At 46.8% G+C, this 19,458-nt stretch overlaps 1 protein-coding gene across 3 annotated transcripts in view; it reads left to right on the top strand.

Annotated features, from left to right (window-relative positions):
* ARK2N (arkadia (RNF111) N-terminal like PKA signaling regulator 2N) overlaps positions 1-5,074 on the top strand; it is an 82,084-nt gene extending 77,010 nt beyond the window's left edge. For all 3 annotated transcript variants that reach the window (XM_025886522.2, XM_025886523.2, XM_025886521.2), the window contains one exon: positions 1,082-5,074. In XM_025886522.2, the coding sequence (XP_025742307.1) occupies positions 1,082-1,271 (190 nt within the window). In that variant the 3' untranslated portion in view covers positions 1,272-5,074. The remainder of the gene's footprint in view (positions 1-1,081) is intronic.
* The last annotated feature ends 14,384 nt before the right edge of the window (positions 5,075-19,458 follow it).

Genomic DNA, 19,458 nt, shown 5'->3' with positions numbered 1-19,458 from the left:
TAAATCTTATCCATTGTTACCCTAATGTTCTTTTGCATCTGGTAGTGCAGGTAGCGGTGGGTAGAGCTGGAATTCTCCAGTGATCCAGCACCACTTGTTGTACGCAGCCTGTTCCAGCAGCTGCTCAGGACCCACTATAGTAGTTTATGTGACTAGAATCCTACCAGCTGTCACTTTCACGTATATTACACAGGCTCTGGTCAGTTAGTTAGATGTGAGGACCAAAGTAGCACCAAAAGCTTGAGCGGCCTACCTTCCTCTCATCAGAATCCAGAGACCCTCAGTGATTCATCCAGGAGGCTCGCAGTTCTAGCATTTGATTGGAATGTGGAATTCATTATTGTCAGTGTTTCAGAAACCGTTTTCTTCCAGTGAACTCTTGGTGAGATTTATCAGCAAGGCAGTTCTGTCCCTCTGATAAAGCACTTTTAGAGGACCTTAACAGACGGAGCACTTCAGCCTTGTTACTTTCCCTGAACTAAAATATAAAACACATAAGCAGTTCAGATGAATGAACCAGGTGTTCTGTTGTGACCTTCAGGATAAGGGAAATTGATCCTTTATGCATGACCTAGTACTTATAGACTCCTAGAAATCCAGTCTGTAAAGGAGTATTACTGTTACTCTCTTGGAAGATATTATTCCCAGGATGGCATAGAACTTATTTAGGAGAACAGCTTATACCTATATTTCTTACTGTTTCATTTGGTTAGACTAAGATTGTTTGGGTATCTTAATTTTGCTCTGGATTTATATTCCACCCTGTCCTGAAGACCCCAGAGGTTTAATTGTGTTAAGAAAAACATTATGCTATCTGTCCATTTCAGTAACAGATCTAGACGTAACTCAGGAGTTTCTGAGACAAGACTCTTGTCCGTTTTTAGGCTAAATTGAGAGAGCCGGGCAGGTAGACGAAGAGGGAGGAAGAAGGGAAGGATATTGGTTGTGAGTTTCATGAACTCACACAGTAGGCTTATCTTTGTAAAAGTATCAGTCAGTGCTACTGAAGCCATATTGCCTTCTATTTTCCCTGTGGTGGGATTAACCAGGCTTATGCTTTTGCTCTTCACCTTGGTTGCAGGTGTGTTCATCCTCGAGGAGGTGTGATTCAGAGCGTTTCGTCGTGGAAGCACGGTTCCGGCACGCAGTATGTCAGCACCCGGCAAACACAGTCATGGACCGCTGTGACTCCCCAGCAGACTTGGGCTTCACCCGCGGAAGTTGTTGATCTTACCTTGGATGAGGATAGCAGACGTAAATACCTACTGTAATACACGGTCACTGTGGTTCCTCTGCACTGTTCCCTTCCACTTCCTCCTCCTCCTCTTTGTGACATGGAAGTTCATTGTCATAGCTTCAGCCTCAGAAGCTGTTTGTGGCATTTGTATAATCAAAACTCATGGAAAATTGCCCCCCTCCCCTCCTTTTTTTTTTTTTTTTTAAATTAAAAGAAGTCACTTAGGAAAATAACTTAGCACAGAGAAAAGAATTTCTTCTTTCCCTCAGTAGGAATATGAGGATGATGAATTTATTAGAGAGCTTCATGTTACTTGGTGACTTTTGATCTTAGGAAACTCTGCCTTCCTTTTAGAATAATATTTTAATTACCAGGTGAAATGGATATCAGTTTTTGAATCTTGTATTTATTTTTCTGTGTAATAAAATTAATATCTAGACTTGACCACTGTCAGCCCACCCATTGGCACTCCTACCTTAGGGCATTTGCACATATTTAGTCAGGTCCTTCTTGGCACCTAGTAGGGCATGTGCATTTGAAAACCTGTCCTTAAAAATAGAAGACAGAAGTATTACTTTTCTTTTAGCTTAAGTCTTCTGCCTTCTTTCCTGACTTTGCTCCTGGCTGACTTCCCACAATACAAATAATTGATACGGCCCTTTGTGTTTATAAATACTGCTAAGGTGACTTAGTTGGTCTCCTTGTTGCAATAATTCATAACTCTTTGGAAAATGTCTGCTTTTGGGGCAGAGGCATTTCAGATAGATATCCACCATGAGGTTTTCTGGGCATGGGAGGAGAGTATTAAGAGATCAGTAGGAAAATCTCTCTCTCTCAACTTTTTTTCCTGGTTTGTTCAAATAATGGGAGAACACAGAAACCTATTAGGTAGAATATGAAGAGTTGCGTTCACTCTTAGACTGTGGGCACTTACAAGTCTGAGAAGACAGTGCCTTCTTTCATGCTGGTCTCTTCATACAGGAGGAACAACTGTTTTAACACTTGAGCTGAAATAGACCTGATGCTATATTTGGGTCTTTTTCTCCTCTACCATCTAAAAGTGGAAAAAGCAAAATGCACCATAAGAAACCAGATGCAAAGCACATAAATGACACTGTAGGTTTTACAGTCTCTCAATAAGCAAAGAGTGATAGGAGCTTCAGGGAATTCAGGAAATGCCAGTGTTGGAGTTTTGTGGCATTAGTTACTACCTTTTTTCCTCTAACATGTTGTAGTTAGTAGTGAATTCTTTTACAAGCAATACCTAGTTAGAACACTATGTACTGTGCACAGGGAGGAGTGAAGTACTATTGGCTTAGAAGACCTCATCTTTTGTTTTTCCTTGGTTTTTGTTTGCTTTTCTTTTGTTTCCATACTTGCCATATAACATTGCTGTAGCCCTTTGCTTCCCTCCCCAGATGCCGTGGTGGCTCTTCCTTATCATAAGAGCATGGAATTACCATTTTCAGTTGTCAATCAGTGGACACACATGTACCAAGTACCTGTCCTGCATAAGGCACGGTGCAGGGTAGGTGCAGCGGGGTTGCCAAGACAATGGGGACACCCCTGCGTGCACATGCTTCAGAGTCTGCCTGACTCCACCTGCCTGGCCTTTTCTTCTTCTTTTTTTTTGGTAAAGACTCATTTAGTCCTTTACCCTTCTTCCTGCTGCTTTCGTTCTTCCATGGGAGTGGATATAAGCGTGTGTCCTTTGATCTTCTCTGATAGCCTCTCATTTGATCTGGCCTCTGTTCTTCATCAACTTTTTATTTTCCTGTCAATCTACTTTTAATAGATCAGGCTTTTAAAAGATCATGAACCTCCAGTTTTAGCACCTCATATATCAAGTCTCTCACATGGCCACAGTTTTAGACAAAAACCAAAGATCCAGAGGCCAGCGCGAAATAGGACCTTCTGCAGATTCACTACTGGTGTATCCTTGGACCTTCATATTTTACTTTAGGATTAATTTATTGAATTTTACTGTTACACGTTGTTTTTGACTTGAATTAAAATGCTAGACAAAGCAGAAATGTACAATTTCTGGTCTGTGTTCTCCAGGAAAATCATTGGGAAAAGAATAGAGTGGATTATATGACTTGAAGTTTTTGCAGCTTATTTTTTCCCCAGCATCAGGGCAGAGCCCCATTTTAAAGAATGTTTTCGTATTATCTATTCTTATGTTAATAGTGTGTTTTGTCTACTTCCACACAGCAGGTGATTTCCCATGACATGGTTTCTTTAGCCCCTAATAGTCATCCTCTAAAGAGAATTCTTCTGGTGTGCTGTGTGCACTGTGGATTGGGAGCAGAGAGCAGAGTCATAACCAAGCTCTTCTGTGGCCTTTTGCTTTTACACCAGGTCGCACTTTTCCCCGCACCTGCCCCCGTTCCAGCATCCTGACTACCTGACTTGATGCACCAGAACAGGGATTTAGAAATTAATATGCAAAAGGGGGAGGGGAAGGGATGGTAGAGACAGTCAACTCTTTTCCCCTGCAGGGTTGGGATTTTTCCACCTACTAACTAGAGAGAGACTCTGTTTCAACTCTTCTTTCATTGCCAGATCCAGAAGAGTGGGGGTGTGGTTTCTGGCAAGGCATTGTACTGATAAAATTCTGTGGGTAACAACTCCTGTGACATTTGAAATTTCTTTTAAAGGGATTGTTGTTAACCAAAGTGTTGGATTTGGTAGCATAAATACTTCTTTATGCTTCACAGAACATTGTTCAAAGTAATATCTCTGCTAAAGTGGTGCACTTGGGTCACAGGTTGGATTGTGGCACAAATTCAGTTAAGTCCCTTCCTGCCCTCCAGTTTGAGAGCACAGAGCAAGAACTGGCTGTCGCGTCCTTGTTGCTGCCCTAGAACTAGAACACGTACGTGCTGCTCACCAGCAGCTGTCTTCTCATTCTGATGGAAGGGGCCAGACTGAATGGACTCCAGTATTCGTTACAATTGAGCATTGCATAAACTCGGCTTTTATTGTTCTCAATTGTGAATATGAACCCTCTGATTTGCTAAGTTAGTCAGTTGTTCACTGTTACTTTTAGCAGATTAGCACCATAGTTAACTTAAAAATGAATTTGCCTGCTTTTTATACTGTGTCACAAGGTTTTTGAAAGAGCTGGGGACACAATGTTGTCTTTTACTTTAAACTTTTTTTTCAAATGCAAGGAGCCCGTAATTTCTGTTTTCTAGTATGTGTATGATGTGACTTCCATGTATATATAAAAATGCGCCCTAACCAAACTTCCTCAGATTGTGCACTGTTTGTTTAAAATAATCACGTATTTTAGTCCAATGCTGTTGTATTTTTCATTTTATTTAAAACACTACATACTTCTTATTCTTTTAACAAATTTTAAAGGGTAGTGATCTTAAAAGAAAAATCACTGGATAACTAGGAAATATTTTTGTTGTTGTTTTGTTTTTTAAAGAGTACAAAGGTCCTATGAAGCCTTTTGCTCCTCTTACCATGAAAATGAAATGTTAGCCATTGTATGGCTAGGAACCAATGCACTTGGTGGTTAACAGGTCTGCTGTTGCTGGAGTGTGAGCGTGGACTTGATGCAGTGACGACAAATCATTGCTTAGAATTAATGTTTTAAAATGTGCAACTGTAGTTTTTAAAACAAAATTTAGTTCTTCTTTACATTCATTATTTAGTTTTTGTTTCCATTTAGTATTTAATGGTCTTTGGAGAAAAAAATAATAAAACAGAGTGTTATATATATATTTTTTGGTGCAAGATAAGATTTTCTGTTTTTTGAAATAAGTCTGTAGCATAAAGGTTAAACTATTTTAAGACAAAATAAAATAGAGTGTATTTAAACAATGATAATTTCTGAGGACTTTTTTTCCTATCTGCTTCAGTTAATTAGATGGTGTCTGGAGCAGCTTCTAAGTTAGCTTTTGGATGTGAAAGTGGATTATATTTTGTTAACAGATCTTACTGGTATGCCGACTTTTTCCAAGCAATAGCTGTATCCTACTCCCAAGATGTTTTGCACGTGGCTGTTGGTGTGTTCGATCTAGATAAAAGTCGCTTTGCACTAGCTTTCCTCTAGCCCCTGCCTTCCTTTCCAGCTAGGACCAGTGAGATTTCAAAGAGAGCAGAAAGCTTCCTAGCACCTTTGCTCCTGGGCAGAAAACTCAGCAGACTGTTACTTCCCAGGGGCCAGCACCAGATGCCCAACTGCATGCACTTTGCATGTGGTTGAACATCGAATCAAATATAGGGGGTATCAAAACAGCCTAAAGAACTTGTCCTTTAATTTGGTTCTATATTCAGGGGTTTTATTTAGCTATAAAAATTATGGGAACTACATATTAACATCACATGACTTTTTTCATTTATCTTCATGTTAAAGGGAACAAGGAACTGGGGGGAATGAGGCCTGTTTTTACTAAAACACCACTCCTGGGTCTCTTCATGTTCCTCGGGAATTCTTGGTTCTACTTGCACTGGAAAGGGGTCCATTAACAATGAGGAAATGCAGTGTTAGCAATTGGGAAATGTTTCCAGCATTCTGGAATGGTTCTATTGAACTGCCTTGTATCTGAGACCTCGACATGTTAGTGCCTGTGAGAAACTCTTCTTTTCTTGGACTCCAGAAGAAAACTGTTTATCTAGGGCCCTGCTTTTGATCCCTTTTGCCCTCGGATGCCGCTTTTATAGAATGAGCAAGTAAAATAATTTGTGGCTAGTTCTTAATCTCATTCTGCCTTCCTCCTTCTATGCTTGGCTGGCTTTTGGCCTCGCCTTGCCTTATTGGTGTGTTTTTCACGGTAGATGACAGCTATTTATAACTTTACTCCTGAGAAAAATTATAGATAATGCTTGACCAAATATATAAATAGCTCTTTGGCTCCAATTTTGTAGCTGAAGTAAAGTGAACCTCTCCTAGGTTTTGTTGTGTGTGTGTGTGTGTTTTGTTTTTTAAAGATTTTGTTTAACACAGAGCGCACAAGCAGGGGGAGCAGCAGAGGGAGAAGCAGGTTCCCTGCTGAGCAGGGAGCCCGATGCGGGGCTCGATCCCAGGACCCTGGGATCATGACCTGAGCCAAAGGCAGACGCCTAACGACTGAGCCACCCAGGGGTCCCTGGGTTTGGTTGTTTTAACTCTATTGCTCATCTAGGAAGGAGTGAACTCCCTAGGTCATTGGTAGGTATGACTTTCTTGACTCCATGTTTGAGAGCACCGAGTCACAGAGTCTGAGAAGTTCCTGGGCTACGGTGGAGCTTTGGCTGGGAGAATCTGCTTGTAGTAGAAGAAAGCAGTAGAAAATACCAGAAGGAACAGTGGGCTCGGACAAAGGTGCAGGTGATGATTGTGCGCCTCCTAGAGATGCAGAAAGAGGACCCATTTGCTCCAGAGGCTGTGGCACTGTTCGGTTCGGTGCTGCGATGGTGCATCTCTGCATAGGCGCAGGCCTTGTAGATGGAGGGGGCTTTAGGCAGGGATCCCTTTGTGTGATGAGGATTCACTGTTTCTTTATTTCAGCCTAGCCTTGCCATCCCCCATTTGGTGGGGTGGGTGAGTGAAGGGTCAGCACGAGTGCTGGCAGTGAAGTCAAACCTCAGAAGGGGGCTGTGGCAGCAGCAACCCATGTGACCTCAGATCCTGGCCTGCTGGTTGGGAATACCCTTTGCTTGTAAATTATATCGATCTAGCTTCTTATTCTTTGGTGAAAGAAGCTATATGATACCAGCTTTTTCCTTCGTGCTTTTGATAATTGACACTTGAGAGGAGTCATTTCTGTTTCCTTTCCGTGATGACTCCATTCTAAGAGTGGGAAGGTGAAATATTGTTCACTGTTGAGCCCTCACACTTGTAATGGAGTCTGAAGCCAGCAAGTCTGACATTAGGATGGACCTTGGGACCTGGAGCGCCAGGGGCCATTAGACCAGAGGCGGGGAGGGTGTGGTGGCTAGTGTATAAAAAGCTTGAACCAGAGACTAGGAGACCCATGAAAGACTATCTGACCACCTAAGGGAGTTAATTTCTATACCTGTAAAATGAAGAATTTCTCAGATCTCTTTTCTGAGACTGAAAGGTAGGGCAGTGTTCTTTTAGGAGATAATTTGTTGTTCTGCAAAGCCGTCAGGCTTTTCAGGCAAGAATTCAGGAGAGCGGCTCACTCCAGGAAGCTGTTCAGAGGACTACAGTTCTGTCCTCTCAGGCTTTTGGAAGGCATTGGTTGACTAACGCTCACAGAACCTTGACTTTTGATAATCTCTTTTATTTTCAAAGTTTTAAAAGAGTGTTTATTTCAAAATTTCCCCATGGGAATAAGGAGTGGTACAGATTGTTACCCTAATTTTGCAGATTGGAGGACTGAGAACAGAAGAATAACAACTTGTCCAGATTTGCATGGCTAGACTTTGCAAGAACAGATTTTTTCTATGGTCCAAATTAGGACTTTTTAGCTTTAAGAAAAACAAAACCTCTTTTCTCCACCTGGTTTTCCTTCATTCTTTTTGCTACTGATTCTACTTTGCTCTGGCCTGAGAAGAATTGGAAGTCTTCCTGAGAAGGTAATGTTTGATTGAGTCCCTTTACTCTTAGGTAAGTGGTCAAAGATTTAAACCTCAGAAGCACACACTTGAGTATGCTTCCCAGCACGGGCTCTGGAGTGACCATGGAAACTTTTTCCATAGATAGATTCCATGTCTCATAGTTTGTGGAACGGGAAACTACAGATGGCCAGTAAACATAGGAAAGATGCTTGGTTGGGCTCACTACTAACTATGGAAACACATACTTAACTTTACAGGATGCCATTTCACACAGGCAGGATCGGGAATACATTTAAATCCAACCAGGACACAGAAGAGTGGCAACTTACTTGTCTTTTTGTGTGAGCATAACTTGCTACAACTACTTTGGAAAACAGTGGAATTGTCTAGTAAAGCCGAATATGTGTATACCTCATGTATGGGCTGAATGTTTATGTCCCCCCTACCCTACCCCAAATTCATATGTTGAAGCCCTACTCCCTGGTCTGATGATATTTGGAGGTGGGGCCCTTGGGCAGTAATTACATTTGGATAACATGGGAGTCCCTGTGGTAGGGTTAGTGTTCTTATAAGACGAGGAGGAGACCTGAGCTTCGCATGTGAGGACACCGTAAGAAGGAGGCATACTGCCAGGAAGAGAGCTCTTACCCAAATCCAACCATGCTGGCACCCTGGTCTTGGACGTCCAGACTCCAGAACTGTGAGAAAAAAAATCTCTGTTGTTTAAGCCACCCACTCTATAATATTTTGCTATGGCATCCTGAGCTGACTAAGGCGTCTCATGACCCACAAATTCCTCCACACCTTGGGATAATATTCTTGAGCAGGTTTTAAACGTTGGTGGTAGCCTATATAGGGAAGTCATGAAATCAGTTCAAGTGTCTGTAAACCATCTTTTGTTTATTTAAGGGAATAGAACAACACAGCAGAAAACAGTATTATTACATGAAACTTTTGTTATATGCTGATACACACCTACACGCAAGTAAGTATATGTATGTGTGCAAAGGGTCAAGATACAAAGCACATTTTTTTTACTGGGGGTTGTAGTCAAACAGATACGGAAAGCCATGGTTCTAGAGAAACTAGTTTACGTGCTCAAAAATGTTTAGTGTCATTTTCCCCAGTTTTTGGCTGTTTCAACATGGATGTTTATTATTTATTTATACAATGTGTAGCCACTGTGGAAATTAATGAACGAGATCTATATTCATATACTTAGAGCAGTTTTATCAACATAGATAAATCTCCATGTAGAAAAAGGAAGTTTCAGATTATGTGTTACATGATGCCATTTACATGAAGCTTAAAAGGACAAAACACTACATATTAATAAAGGATACATACACGTGTAGTAAGACTATAAAGAAATTCACGAGAATAATAAACACCAAATTCAGGGTAATGGTTGCTCCCAGAAGGGGAGGTGGGGTGAGAGGGGACACAGGGACTTCAACTTTGTGCGTGAAACTTCTTAGGTTGGGTAGTGGGGGCACAGACGTGTGCTATTCTTTGTGCTTTTTCATGTATCTTAAATATTTCCTAATAAAATTAAATTTTTTTCCTCTGTCTCAAGTAGAAAGAACAAAAGCTCCTTAGGACTTCCCAGATGATATTAGTGGGCATGGGTAAGCTCTGAAGCTGGTTCTTTTTAGATGTCCTCAACACTTTTTTCCCCCCTCAGCACTTGTTGTATATGTTACCAAAAGCACAAACAACAACAAAAAAATAAAACTGGTAAATTGCACTTCATCAGAATAAACTTTGTGCTTCAAAGGACACCACCATTAAGAAAACAAAAAGACAATTCACTGAGTGGGAGAAATATTTGCAAAACTTTGTCTGGTGAGGGACTTCGATCTAGAATAAATAAGGAGCTCTTACCAGTCAATAATAAAAAGACAAACCAATGAATGGAGAAGGGATATGAATAGATGTATGTCTTCATACATCTGTTCATGGTCAATAACACATGAAAAGATGTTAAATGTCGTTAGTCATCAGTGAAATGCACCTCCAAACCACAGTGAAATACCGCTTCACCACTCCTAGAATAGCTAGAATCAAAAAAGTCAGATAACATGTCGGTGAGGAAGTGGAGAAATCGGGAGCCTCGTACGCTGCTGGTGGGAATGTGAGGTGGTGTGGCCACTTTGGAAGATGGTTTGACTGTTACCATACGACTCAGCCACTCCTATCCTAAGTATATCCCAAAAGAAACGGAAACCTAGGTTCACACAAAAACTTAAATCCAAGTGTTAATGGCAGCTCTAGTCATAGTAGCCAAAAGGTGGCGACAATGCAAGTGGCTGTCAGCTAGCCGCTGAGTGAGTGAGCAGCGTGTGATCTAGCCGCACAGTTGGGTATCCAGCCGTAGATAGGAATGAAGTACTGATACATGGTACAGCACAGGTGAACCTTGAAGGCAGGCATATTAAAGAAGCCAGTTACAAAAGCTCACATATTCTTTCATCTATGGGAAATGTCCAGAATGGACAAATTATAGCAACAAGTAGATTAGTGGTTGCCAGGGCCTGGAGGGGAAGTGGGAATAGGGAGTGATGGCTAATGGGTTAAGTTTCTCTTTGGGTGGGTGAAGAAAATACTCTTAACATTCCAGAGTGGTGATGGCACACCACTCTGACTATATTAAAAGCCACTGAATTATTACACTTTAAAGGGGTGAATTTTATGGTATGTGTATGATATTTCAGTATATCTGTTAATTGAAAAAATACCAAATCCTTTGGAATCAAGAGGACCACGCTTTTTAAGATGTTACTATCTTGGCATGAATGGGTGCCACACACTGCAGAAACTGGGTTTAGGTAAATTACAACCCAGTGATGAAAAGGGACCCAGGAGACCAATGTGACAGGAATTGAAGGCAAGCAGGCCCAACTTCAGTGCAGATCGCCCTGCCCCCAAGATGCAGCTTTGGGAGGGGACCCACCCTCCGAAGAGAGTTGCAAAGTGCTGAGGTTTCTGTGCAGATCAGATTTACCACTGGGGATGAAGGTTATCGTGAAAGAAACCAGCTCTTCCCTCTAAAGTGCGAGTGCATGCCCCCGGCCCCTGGCCCTGGCCCTGGCCCATAAAGTTTGCAGCCACCTTCGGGCACCATGTCTGACAGCCAACACCCTGCCAGAGTGGCCCTCGCCGCATCCTTCGGCCAGTGAGGCACGGTGGGCGGGCCCGGGGCGGTTTCCCACTGCCCTGCGAGGTTCTGCTGCAGCAGTCCCCAAGTGTGACGGGCCCCAAGTCGCTGTCACTGTTCCGCCTGGGAGCCCGGTGTTCCCTAGAGGGCTTGAGGCGGAAAACGTGTTGGGACCTTGGCTTTTAGGCTGTGCCGGGTAGTACTTGTTCTCTTTCATCCATTATAGTCTCCCACACCCCAAAGTGGATGACTAAATTCTACCAGTCAGCTTTTTGGGCCCTTGGCAGAGTACCTTAGTTTGTGAAGTTACAAATGTGAACCTCCCCCTCTGATGAAATCATCCCAATCCTGTCGGCATAGGCACGAGCCAGGCAGCACCAGAAGGAGGACGGCCCGTCACAGGCTGCCGCAGCAGTTGTGCAATTAGCCCTGTCACGGCTAACCTGCAGATCCTGACGAAGTGCCCAGGGCGGTGGGGAAGGCATTCAGGCGGCTCGGCAGGGGCAGCTGACCAACTGCAACTGAAGGATGTTGTTATTTTAACAACCGATAGAACCAATCTGGTGTATAATCAGATGATCCCATCTTGCGTTCTGTGCCACCCTCTGTGCCACCCACCAAGTGGGGATGATAGTACCCACCTTACAGGCTTGTCATTAGAGGGGTGAGTGAGTGGTGAGTGAGTGACGTCCAAACCGTGCCCTCTGTCTTGCCAGCCCTGCTCCAGTCACTTGGCTGGCTCAACCAGGAAGTGTGTAGATCAAATAAAACTAGGCTGTAGGCTGCTAACAGTTGCCCAGCAGCAAGACTAAATCCTTACAATATTCTCGAAACAAGTGAAGTACTTTCAAGAAGGCAAGCAACAGTTCGCACCTGTGCTAACTGGCATGGGGCAGGGGGGAAAAGTCCCAAGGTCTGGATTTGAGTCCTGCCTTCATTGCTCACAAGCTCCGTGACCTACTACCATTGGCCACCTCTCTGGATCCCAGCCTTTTGTTCTCTGAAAGGAGGATACATGCACGCCTACCATGGGTCGATCAAAGAAGATCGTAAAATAGCAGAGGATGATTCGAAGCACTTCAGAAGTTACAGACCCAAATGATAACAAAGCAGGGTTGGCGATGGAAGCAATCATTGGGCGAGACCAGTGGGGGTGTGGCAGAGTGCAGAGAGCCTGGGCCTTGTCTAAGGGAGAAGCTGCATCTCTTTTGTGAGAAAGTGCAGGCTTGATGTTGTCAGGTCTGTGGATTTTTTTTTCAAGAGAGAAAGGGAATCAGGATTTTTAAAATGCAAATGTGAAATTTCTGATCTGTGTATATTCTTGTGTGGCCATGGTCAGGCCTGCTGAAGATACAACCTGAGTAGATCTGTTGGTACAGGAAGAAATAAAAATAAGGTGGACCTGTGCCACCCCCACCTCTCCTGCCACCCCCACCCGCACCCCAGTCTTTTTGCATGGGATAAAAAGCAGGGAGCCCGAGTAAGTCTGGTGCTCCAATCCTCATTCTGTACAGGTTGCTGAGCCTTTGAAGCTGCAGGTGAGCCTTCGCTGTAAGGGACAGTGCATCCTAGGGGCTGTGGTCGCTCGCAATCTTGGTCTAGTGTATTGCCTGAGTACATGTCTAGTTGGCTAGGCAGTCAGCCAAAGGGACTAGAGGCCAATTCCGTGTCATCAGCCCTGTAACCTGGATCAATCCTAGTTGACCTCACTCAGCCAGAAAGTGTGTGGGCCAAAGAGAACTTGCCTGCAGGTCTGATTTAGCCTGTAGGCTGCTAGTTTGCTATCCCCGTACCATGCAAATTTCACTGGTTCAGCAAACCCTTAGTAAATACTCACTATACGCTGGGCACTGCGCCAGTCCCCAGAGACACGAAGGTGACTGGAAGCCAGTCCTCATTCTCAAGTAGCTTTGCTTTGTCTGGAGTAACAAATCATTGTCACAAAGCCTAACAGGCGCTGAGACAGAGCTCCGTGCGTTGGGAACAAAAGGAAGGCTGCCTAGGCCAGCATTGGGGTGGAATGAACAAAGGGGGAAAGAGCTCCTGCAGAAGGTGACGGCTGAGCTAAGTTCATGGGAGGGGTAGGAACGGTGGGGTCTGAGGAAGTAGAGAGTGGAGGATGTGGTGGGTGTCGTTCAAGGCACAAAGCTTAGGTGAAGCATGAAGGTGAGAAAGAGCAAGTTTGGCTTAATAGAGAAGCTGCCAGTTGGGAGAAATGGGGCGAGTGGTGGGGAGTAAGCCAGAGATCTATCTAGTTGGGAGCCCTGTGGGGAAGGGCCTTGAATGCCTCACTAACATCCCACAGACACTCTGGGTACTGGTCTCCCTCAAGAGAACAGGAAGCTTACCCTCAGCCCGCCTACAGTGAAAGGCAGCGGTGTAGCTCTGAAGTGATGGGAGCAGACGGGAGGAATGAGAGCAGCTCTCCCTTGTGGTAAAATGGGTGAATGAACTAGAAGAGACCCGAGGTTGGAAATGGGGAGTTCGGTTAGGGAGCTTCTGCAGGAATTGAGCAGATAAACGAAGAAGGCTGCATCAAGGTGGTGAGAAGGAGAACAGGGCGGAGAGGTCTGACTGAAGAAATCAATGTAAGAGGTTGAATCTTCAGGACTTGGTGACAGAGAGTCGGGGTGGTGCAGAGCATGTGAATGAGGAACAAAGAGGAAGCGAGGAACTCCCAGGTTATTGTACCCACTGAGGAGGAAATGCTGAAAAGGGGTCGAGAAAGGGGTCAAGTGTGGAGAATGTAGCAGAGGCTTTGGGGTGTCCCATGTCACCTTCCTCTAAGATGAGGACAAGTTATTGTCCTTTGTATCCTCTGCTGTTAGGAAGGAGACAGAGTCCATCAAGTGATGGACCCCTTTGGCTTTGGGACACATATATAGCATATTTGGAAATACTAATCCAGTCCTTTCATGGAGTGACTTGGAGCAGGGAAGGGCTTTGCAGCAAGCCGGCTTCCCAGGCAAGCTGCTCTGTGTGGACCACGCCACCCAGCAAGTCCAGTGGTGCTACAGGTATCCATGGTGGGTAAGGATGCAGCATGGAGTCTCTGGCAAAGCCCCAGGAGGAGAGGTGTATCATGGACCCGATAGGTTCGGGAGCAGGACTATGCTTTCTAGTCCCCATTTGAAAAGCAGCTCCCAGCATGCTCTTGGGCCCTGACCACAGGACGTCAGTTGACCGAGACCTTGGAGTTGCTCATCATGAGCAGGGTTTTGTACCATTCATGTCATAAATTCATTCGACTCTAAGATGGAAGTGGCAACATCTAGAATCAGGTGTCAGCAGGGCCAGGGGGCACAAGTAAGCTGCACAAAGAGACTCGCTGCATTTGCCTCTTCCCCAGACCTCCAAGGCACACCCTCCCCCCCACCCCCCGCCACCGTTGCATTGATGTCTCTCTCTCAGTTCGTGCCAAGCATTTTCTTGTGATCAGCTGGTGGAGGAAGAAAGGTTTTAGGCCTGGTTCAACGTGCTGGTGTTGGCCAAAAATGGACTGTGGGTTTCACTAAAGCCCCATGCAGGGTAGCCCTGAAAGACAGTGGTTTGTGGAGCCTTTCCAGGTGGGCAGAACTTCAAGCAGAACACCTGTAATTCAATGTGGTTCGGGGGAGAAGTGTGTATTTTATAAGGATATGTATCTTGTGCAGTGGCCATCAGTTGGGTTGGTTGGTTGGTCAGGTGCCTGAAAAGAAAATGCCGAGAAGAGGGAGACAAGGAGGTGTGGGGAAGGGGCATGTGGATTGTTCTTTGGGCGTGGGCACAAAGCGTGTGGGTCTTTGTGTTCACGCTCATGCTCGTCAGAGTGCACCCACCACGTGGACAACATGGTGCTCCGTGGAGGTCAGCCTTGTCCTCAGCCATCCCCGGGCTTGCGGGCTGAGCTCATGCACGGGGTAGCCATGGTGACGGATGGAGGCAGGCAGGGGTCTGGCGGCACCAGCTCCCTCTCGAAGGCGGTCTGGCCCTGCCACTGCTGACTGGTCTGTGGGCACAGAGGCCCTGAGCCCTTGACCGGCGTTCAGCTGCTTGCCGGAAGTTGATTACGTTGGGCCCCTCCCACCCTGGAAAGAGCCGCTAATCCTCCTTCTGGGGATTGATACTTTAGTGTTAATCTGAGTGTTTACAGACTGCCTGATTTATTTACATGTGATGACTCATCGCCTCAGATCAAGAGGCCCATTTTATGACAAAGGAAGTACAACAGTGGGTGCAGGACGGCGGGACCGGCTGGTCTGGTACATACCAAATCGCGGGACGCAGCGGACCGACTAGAGTGATGGGACCGTTGGCAGAAACTCAGCCAAGATCCCAGCTGGAGGAGGACACTCAGTTGGGCGTAGTCCCCAGAATACAGCCGGTGGGCGGGGCTGTGTCCCCAGTCCTGGGAATACACGGGTCCAGGAGTCCAGGGTGGAGGGCGGGTTGGTCCCTCTCTCTGCCACTCTCTCTGCTCCGCTCACACCAGGTGAAAGGGGGACTGGGACGCAGGGCTTCTGGGCCTGGCCGTGTCAGAGAAGGGCCCCTGACAACAGCCATGGCCTGACAAGGCTACGCCCGCTGAAGCTCAGAGCGCTCAGGGATGTGGGTCTGAGTCACTCGGTCAGGAGACAACCTCGAGTAGCTGACAGAAACATCTAGAACAGGTGGTGAAGGAGGGTAATGATCAGCAGTTTCAGCCTCGACTTGCACCAGTGAGTGGCTTGTGGTGAATCCCACTGACTCTCCCATACACACTATTTTCACTAGATTATGGCTGGCCACTACCTTGAAGACTCGGTGACGGAATGGACTTGATGGGGGACAGGTGGGTTGGAGTGCAAGGGGCGGATCGGGGTAGACCATTTTGGGTGCCCTGCATCACATCCTCTTGGTCACCCTCTGATTTCATCTACAGCCATGGTGGATGTTCTTGGTGAGCTTTCACTCCTGTTGACAGCACCCCCATTGAAGCACAGGGAGTGTGTCATTCTCCTGTCTATTCTAGCACTTTCCTCAAAGCCACAGAGGTCCGTTTGGCTTGCATGGCTCAAAGCAGCCCAGAAGTTTGGGGAGTTGGTGGCCCTTGGACAGCCCTTAACAACGAAGTATGGAAACCACTGGCTAGATGCCCCCCCCCATCACATGCCCTGGTTAGGGGCTGAAGGCCCAGCCTTACATCTTTTGGTTGGACAATTCTGGGGTCCATTCTGTATGTCTCTCAGGAGATTCCCAGTGGAAGTGAGCCCCCACTGCTCCCAACGCTGACTTCGTGGTCGGGCCTTACATTGGCTTTTTCTCCTTTGCTCTTTCACTGTCTGTTCCTCATTCCCATTTCCTGAGACCACCTCCCGATTAAACCACCTGCACCCAGTCCTCATCTCCGGCTTTGCTTCTGGGAGAATCCAAACTAAGACAAGAAGCAAGTGTCTGCGTCCACTCTGCATCTGACAGGCTGAAGAGGCATCTAGGGAACAGGAGGCAGGTAGGGGCCACAGGACTTTGGGAGATGCAGATATATATATTAGCATAAGATGGCAGATAAAATCACAGGCCCAGGGAAAACCCATATTTAAGAGGTCAGTGAAAGAGAAGCACCCTTTAATGGCAGTGGTTTCAACCAGGGGCCATTTTGCCCCCCAGGGGCCATTTGACGATGCCTGAGGACGTTTTTGGTGGTCACAACAGCGGATGGGGAGGGGTAGAGGAGGCGCGGACGCTGCTCTTGGCGTCTGGTGAGTGGAGGTCAGGGATGCAGCTAAACATCCTACAGGGCAGAGGGCAGATCCCCATAACGAATGACCCAGCCCCAAATGTCAATAGTGCTGAGGGTAAGAAACTGTCCTGAGAAGATTGCAAAGGGGCGGCAGAAGGGGCGGGAAGAAAACGGGGAGGGGCTGGTGCTGTGACAGCCAGAGTTTCGCGGGGCCAGAGGGACGGGCAGGTCAGTGCTGCTGGCGGGTCGGGAGGGCGGGACCCATAGCTGCCTACCTAGCTTAGCAGCAAGGACCTTCACCCAAGCAGTTCCGCCAGCCCCGAGGGGCAGAAGTTGGTTGGTGCGGAGGGGGGCCCGAGTGGAAGGCCGTTAGTAAGGACAGGACAGAGCCACCCCAGGAGCTTGCAGGCGAAGGACAGGAAGGGCTGCTGGGACTAGCGAGCAGGAACAGCAGAGAGAAGAACGAGTTTACAAAAGATCCCGGAAAGACCAAACATCCTGCGTGTGCGATGATCAGGAACCAGGGGCCACGGGGACCGAGATGACTGATGGTAGACAGTGCCCCTGGGCGTCCGTGCTACCAAAATCCAGAGCACAGGGACACTCACTTGGGTCAAGTAAGAAAACCTTCCTCTGAGGCTGGAAGGAGGCAGCTGTAGGGAGAGAGTGTAGCCTGCTGAGGGGCTAACTTGGGGCCTCTTTGTTCTTTAGAAGTCTAGGAGCCGGCTGCCTGCAGGGCACGCGAAGGCAGAGGTGCGGCGGGGCGGGAGGCTTGTTAAGAAGTCCCTGATGCTAGAGGGGCGCCTGGGTGGCTCAGTCGGTTAAGCGACTGCCTTCGGCTCGGGTCACGATCCTGGAGTCCTGGGATCGAGTCCCGCGTCGGGCTCTCTGCTCGGCGGGGAGTCTGCTTCTCCCTCTGACCCTACCCCCTCTTGTGCTCTCTCTCTCTCTATCTCATTCTCTCTCTCAAATAAATAAATAAAATCTTTAAAAAAAAAAAAAAAGAAGTCCCTGATGCTAGATTACGTATGGTGGTTGATTGTATTGCTCTGCTCGCCCAGAACAGTCTCCTTGGGAAGTTTGTCCTTTTTCTTGCCTGGTGTGTTCCAGAGGTGAGCACAAGGGATTGTGGGCCCTCCGGTCTCCCCTGAGACGCCAGCTGGCACTCCTCTTCTCTGTGGAATGCCTGTGGAGACCCAGAGTTCTCTGCCGAGAGCTTTGTGGACTTGGGGTTTAGGTTTTGGGGTCACCTCTGCCTCTTGGTTCCCGTGTCTACATGTGCTCTCTGTTCTGCCACAGATTCAGACTTGGAGGTGAAACCCTTCTCTCCTTCTGCAGAACCACCTCACACCAAAGGTTTGGTTCGTGGCCGGGTCTGGGTCTTGCAGCATCCACCCTTGAGCCGTTGTGTGAGCACCCTGCTCTTCCTCTTCACATCCCTCTCCTCCCCGCCCGCCGTTTACTCAGTCCTCCTGAGTTCCCCAATCCTGAGGCTTTGCCCAAACCGTCAGGGTGCACGGTGGACAAAGAGAGCTTCCTCTTACGCATGAAGGTGTGCTTTCTGGAAGACTACAGCTTCATCAGTTGGAGTGTGGGGGCCTCGACGATTTATGCCCAAACCCACTGCAGCTACTCTAAACCCCACTCTCTGAGATCTAGTCTCACCTTGCAAGGTATTAGCTCTTCCAGGGACCGTGGAGGGAGAAGTGAAAAGGCAGAGCAAGGCTAGAGGCCAAGAGGCCCGAGTGGGAAAAGGATCGCAACCCACCCAACCCCCTCCTGTCTCCAGAGGCCCAGCTTAGGGGTCAGGAGGCCTGGCTGCGGGAACTTTTTCCCCTGCTTGTCAGCCTTGTGGCCTTCGGCCTCTGTGTTCCCATCTGTACAGTGAGGAGAAGGAAGGGAGGAACAGAGATTTAATGAAATAGGATCTATGCGTACCTGCCTCAGAGTAGCTACTTAATCCGTTCTAGATGCCACATTCCTCCTGCTTCTGCAACAACAAAACAAATGCGAGTCTTAATGATTCTCATCTGGGTGCTCAGAATCATTAGCGAAATGTTTGGTGGCCCTCCACCCCTTCCTTCTCCGGTGCTGGTCAATCCGTCAGCAACCCACACCATCCCTCGCCACGAGATCTGCATTTAGTTTGGAGATTAAAATGAATTCGTATTTCAGGGGCACCTGGGTGGCTCAGTTGGTTAAGCAACTGCCTTCAGCTCCGGTCATGATTCTGGAGTCCTGGGATCGAGTCCCACATCGGGCTCCCTGCTCGGCAGGGAGTCTGCTTCTCCCTCTGACCCTCCCCCCTCTCATGTGCGCGCGCTCTCTCTCTCTCAAATAAATAAATAAAATCTTTAAAAAAATAAAATGAATTCATTTCATCAAAAAATTATTTTGTATTTTGATTGGTCATGAGGAAATTGCTACTGCCTCCCCCCAACCCACACACCCAGACAGGGCCAGACCCCCTCTCACCAAGGGGTAGTTTTAGGGCTCCTGATGCAATTCTGGAAGCGCCCAGCAGGGGGCAGCCTAGCTCTTCTCCGTCTCCTGCTCAGTGGCGAACTGCTGGCTGCCTGGAGACTTGGAGGCTCTCTACTCGAGGGTTTGGCAGACTCTTTTGACCGTGACCCACAGCTGGACGTACATTTTTACATCAGTACTGGTTTGTGCACATGTTTATCTTGCTAAGCATTACTTACCCTTACTACATGGGTGCACTCTGATCTATTTCTAGGATGGACATTGGGGAAGATATGTGCTACGGTGAGCGCTGTGAATTGTGTAAGACTGTTGAATCACAGATCTGTACTTCTGAAACAACTAACGCAACATATTTTAAGA

This window comes from Callorhinus ursinus, unplaced genomic scaffold, assembly GCF_003265705.2.
Source record: "Callorhinus ursinus isolate GAN/ISIS: 27379988/994484 unplaced genomic scaffold, GSC_fseal_2.0 scaffold11, whole genome shotgun sequence".
In the NCBI taxonomy this organism is placed as follows: Eukaryota; Metazoa; Chordata; class Mammalia; order Carnivora; family Otariidae; genus Callorhinus; species Callorhinus ursinus.
Note: the sequence above shows the minus strand (reverse complement) of the source record. Positions and strands in the feature narration are given on the sequence as shown.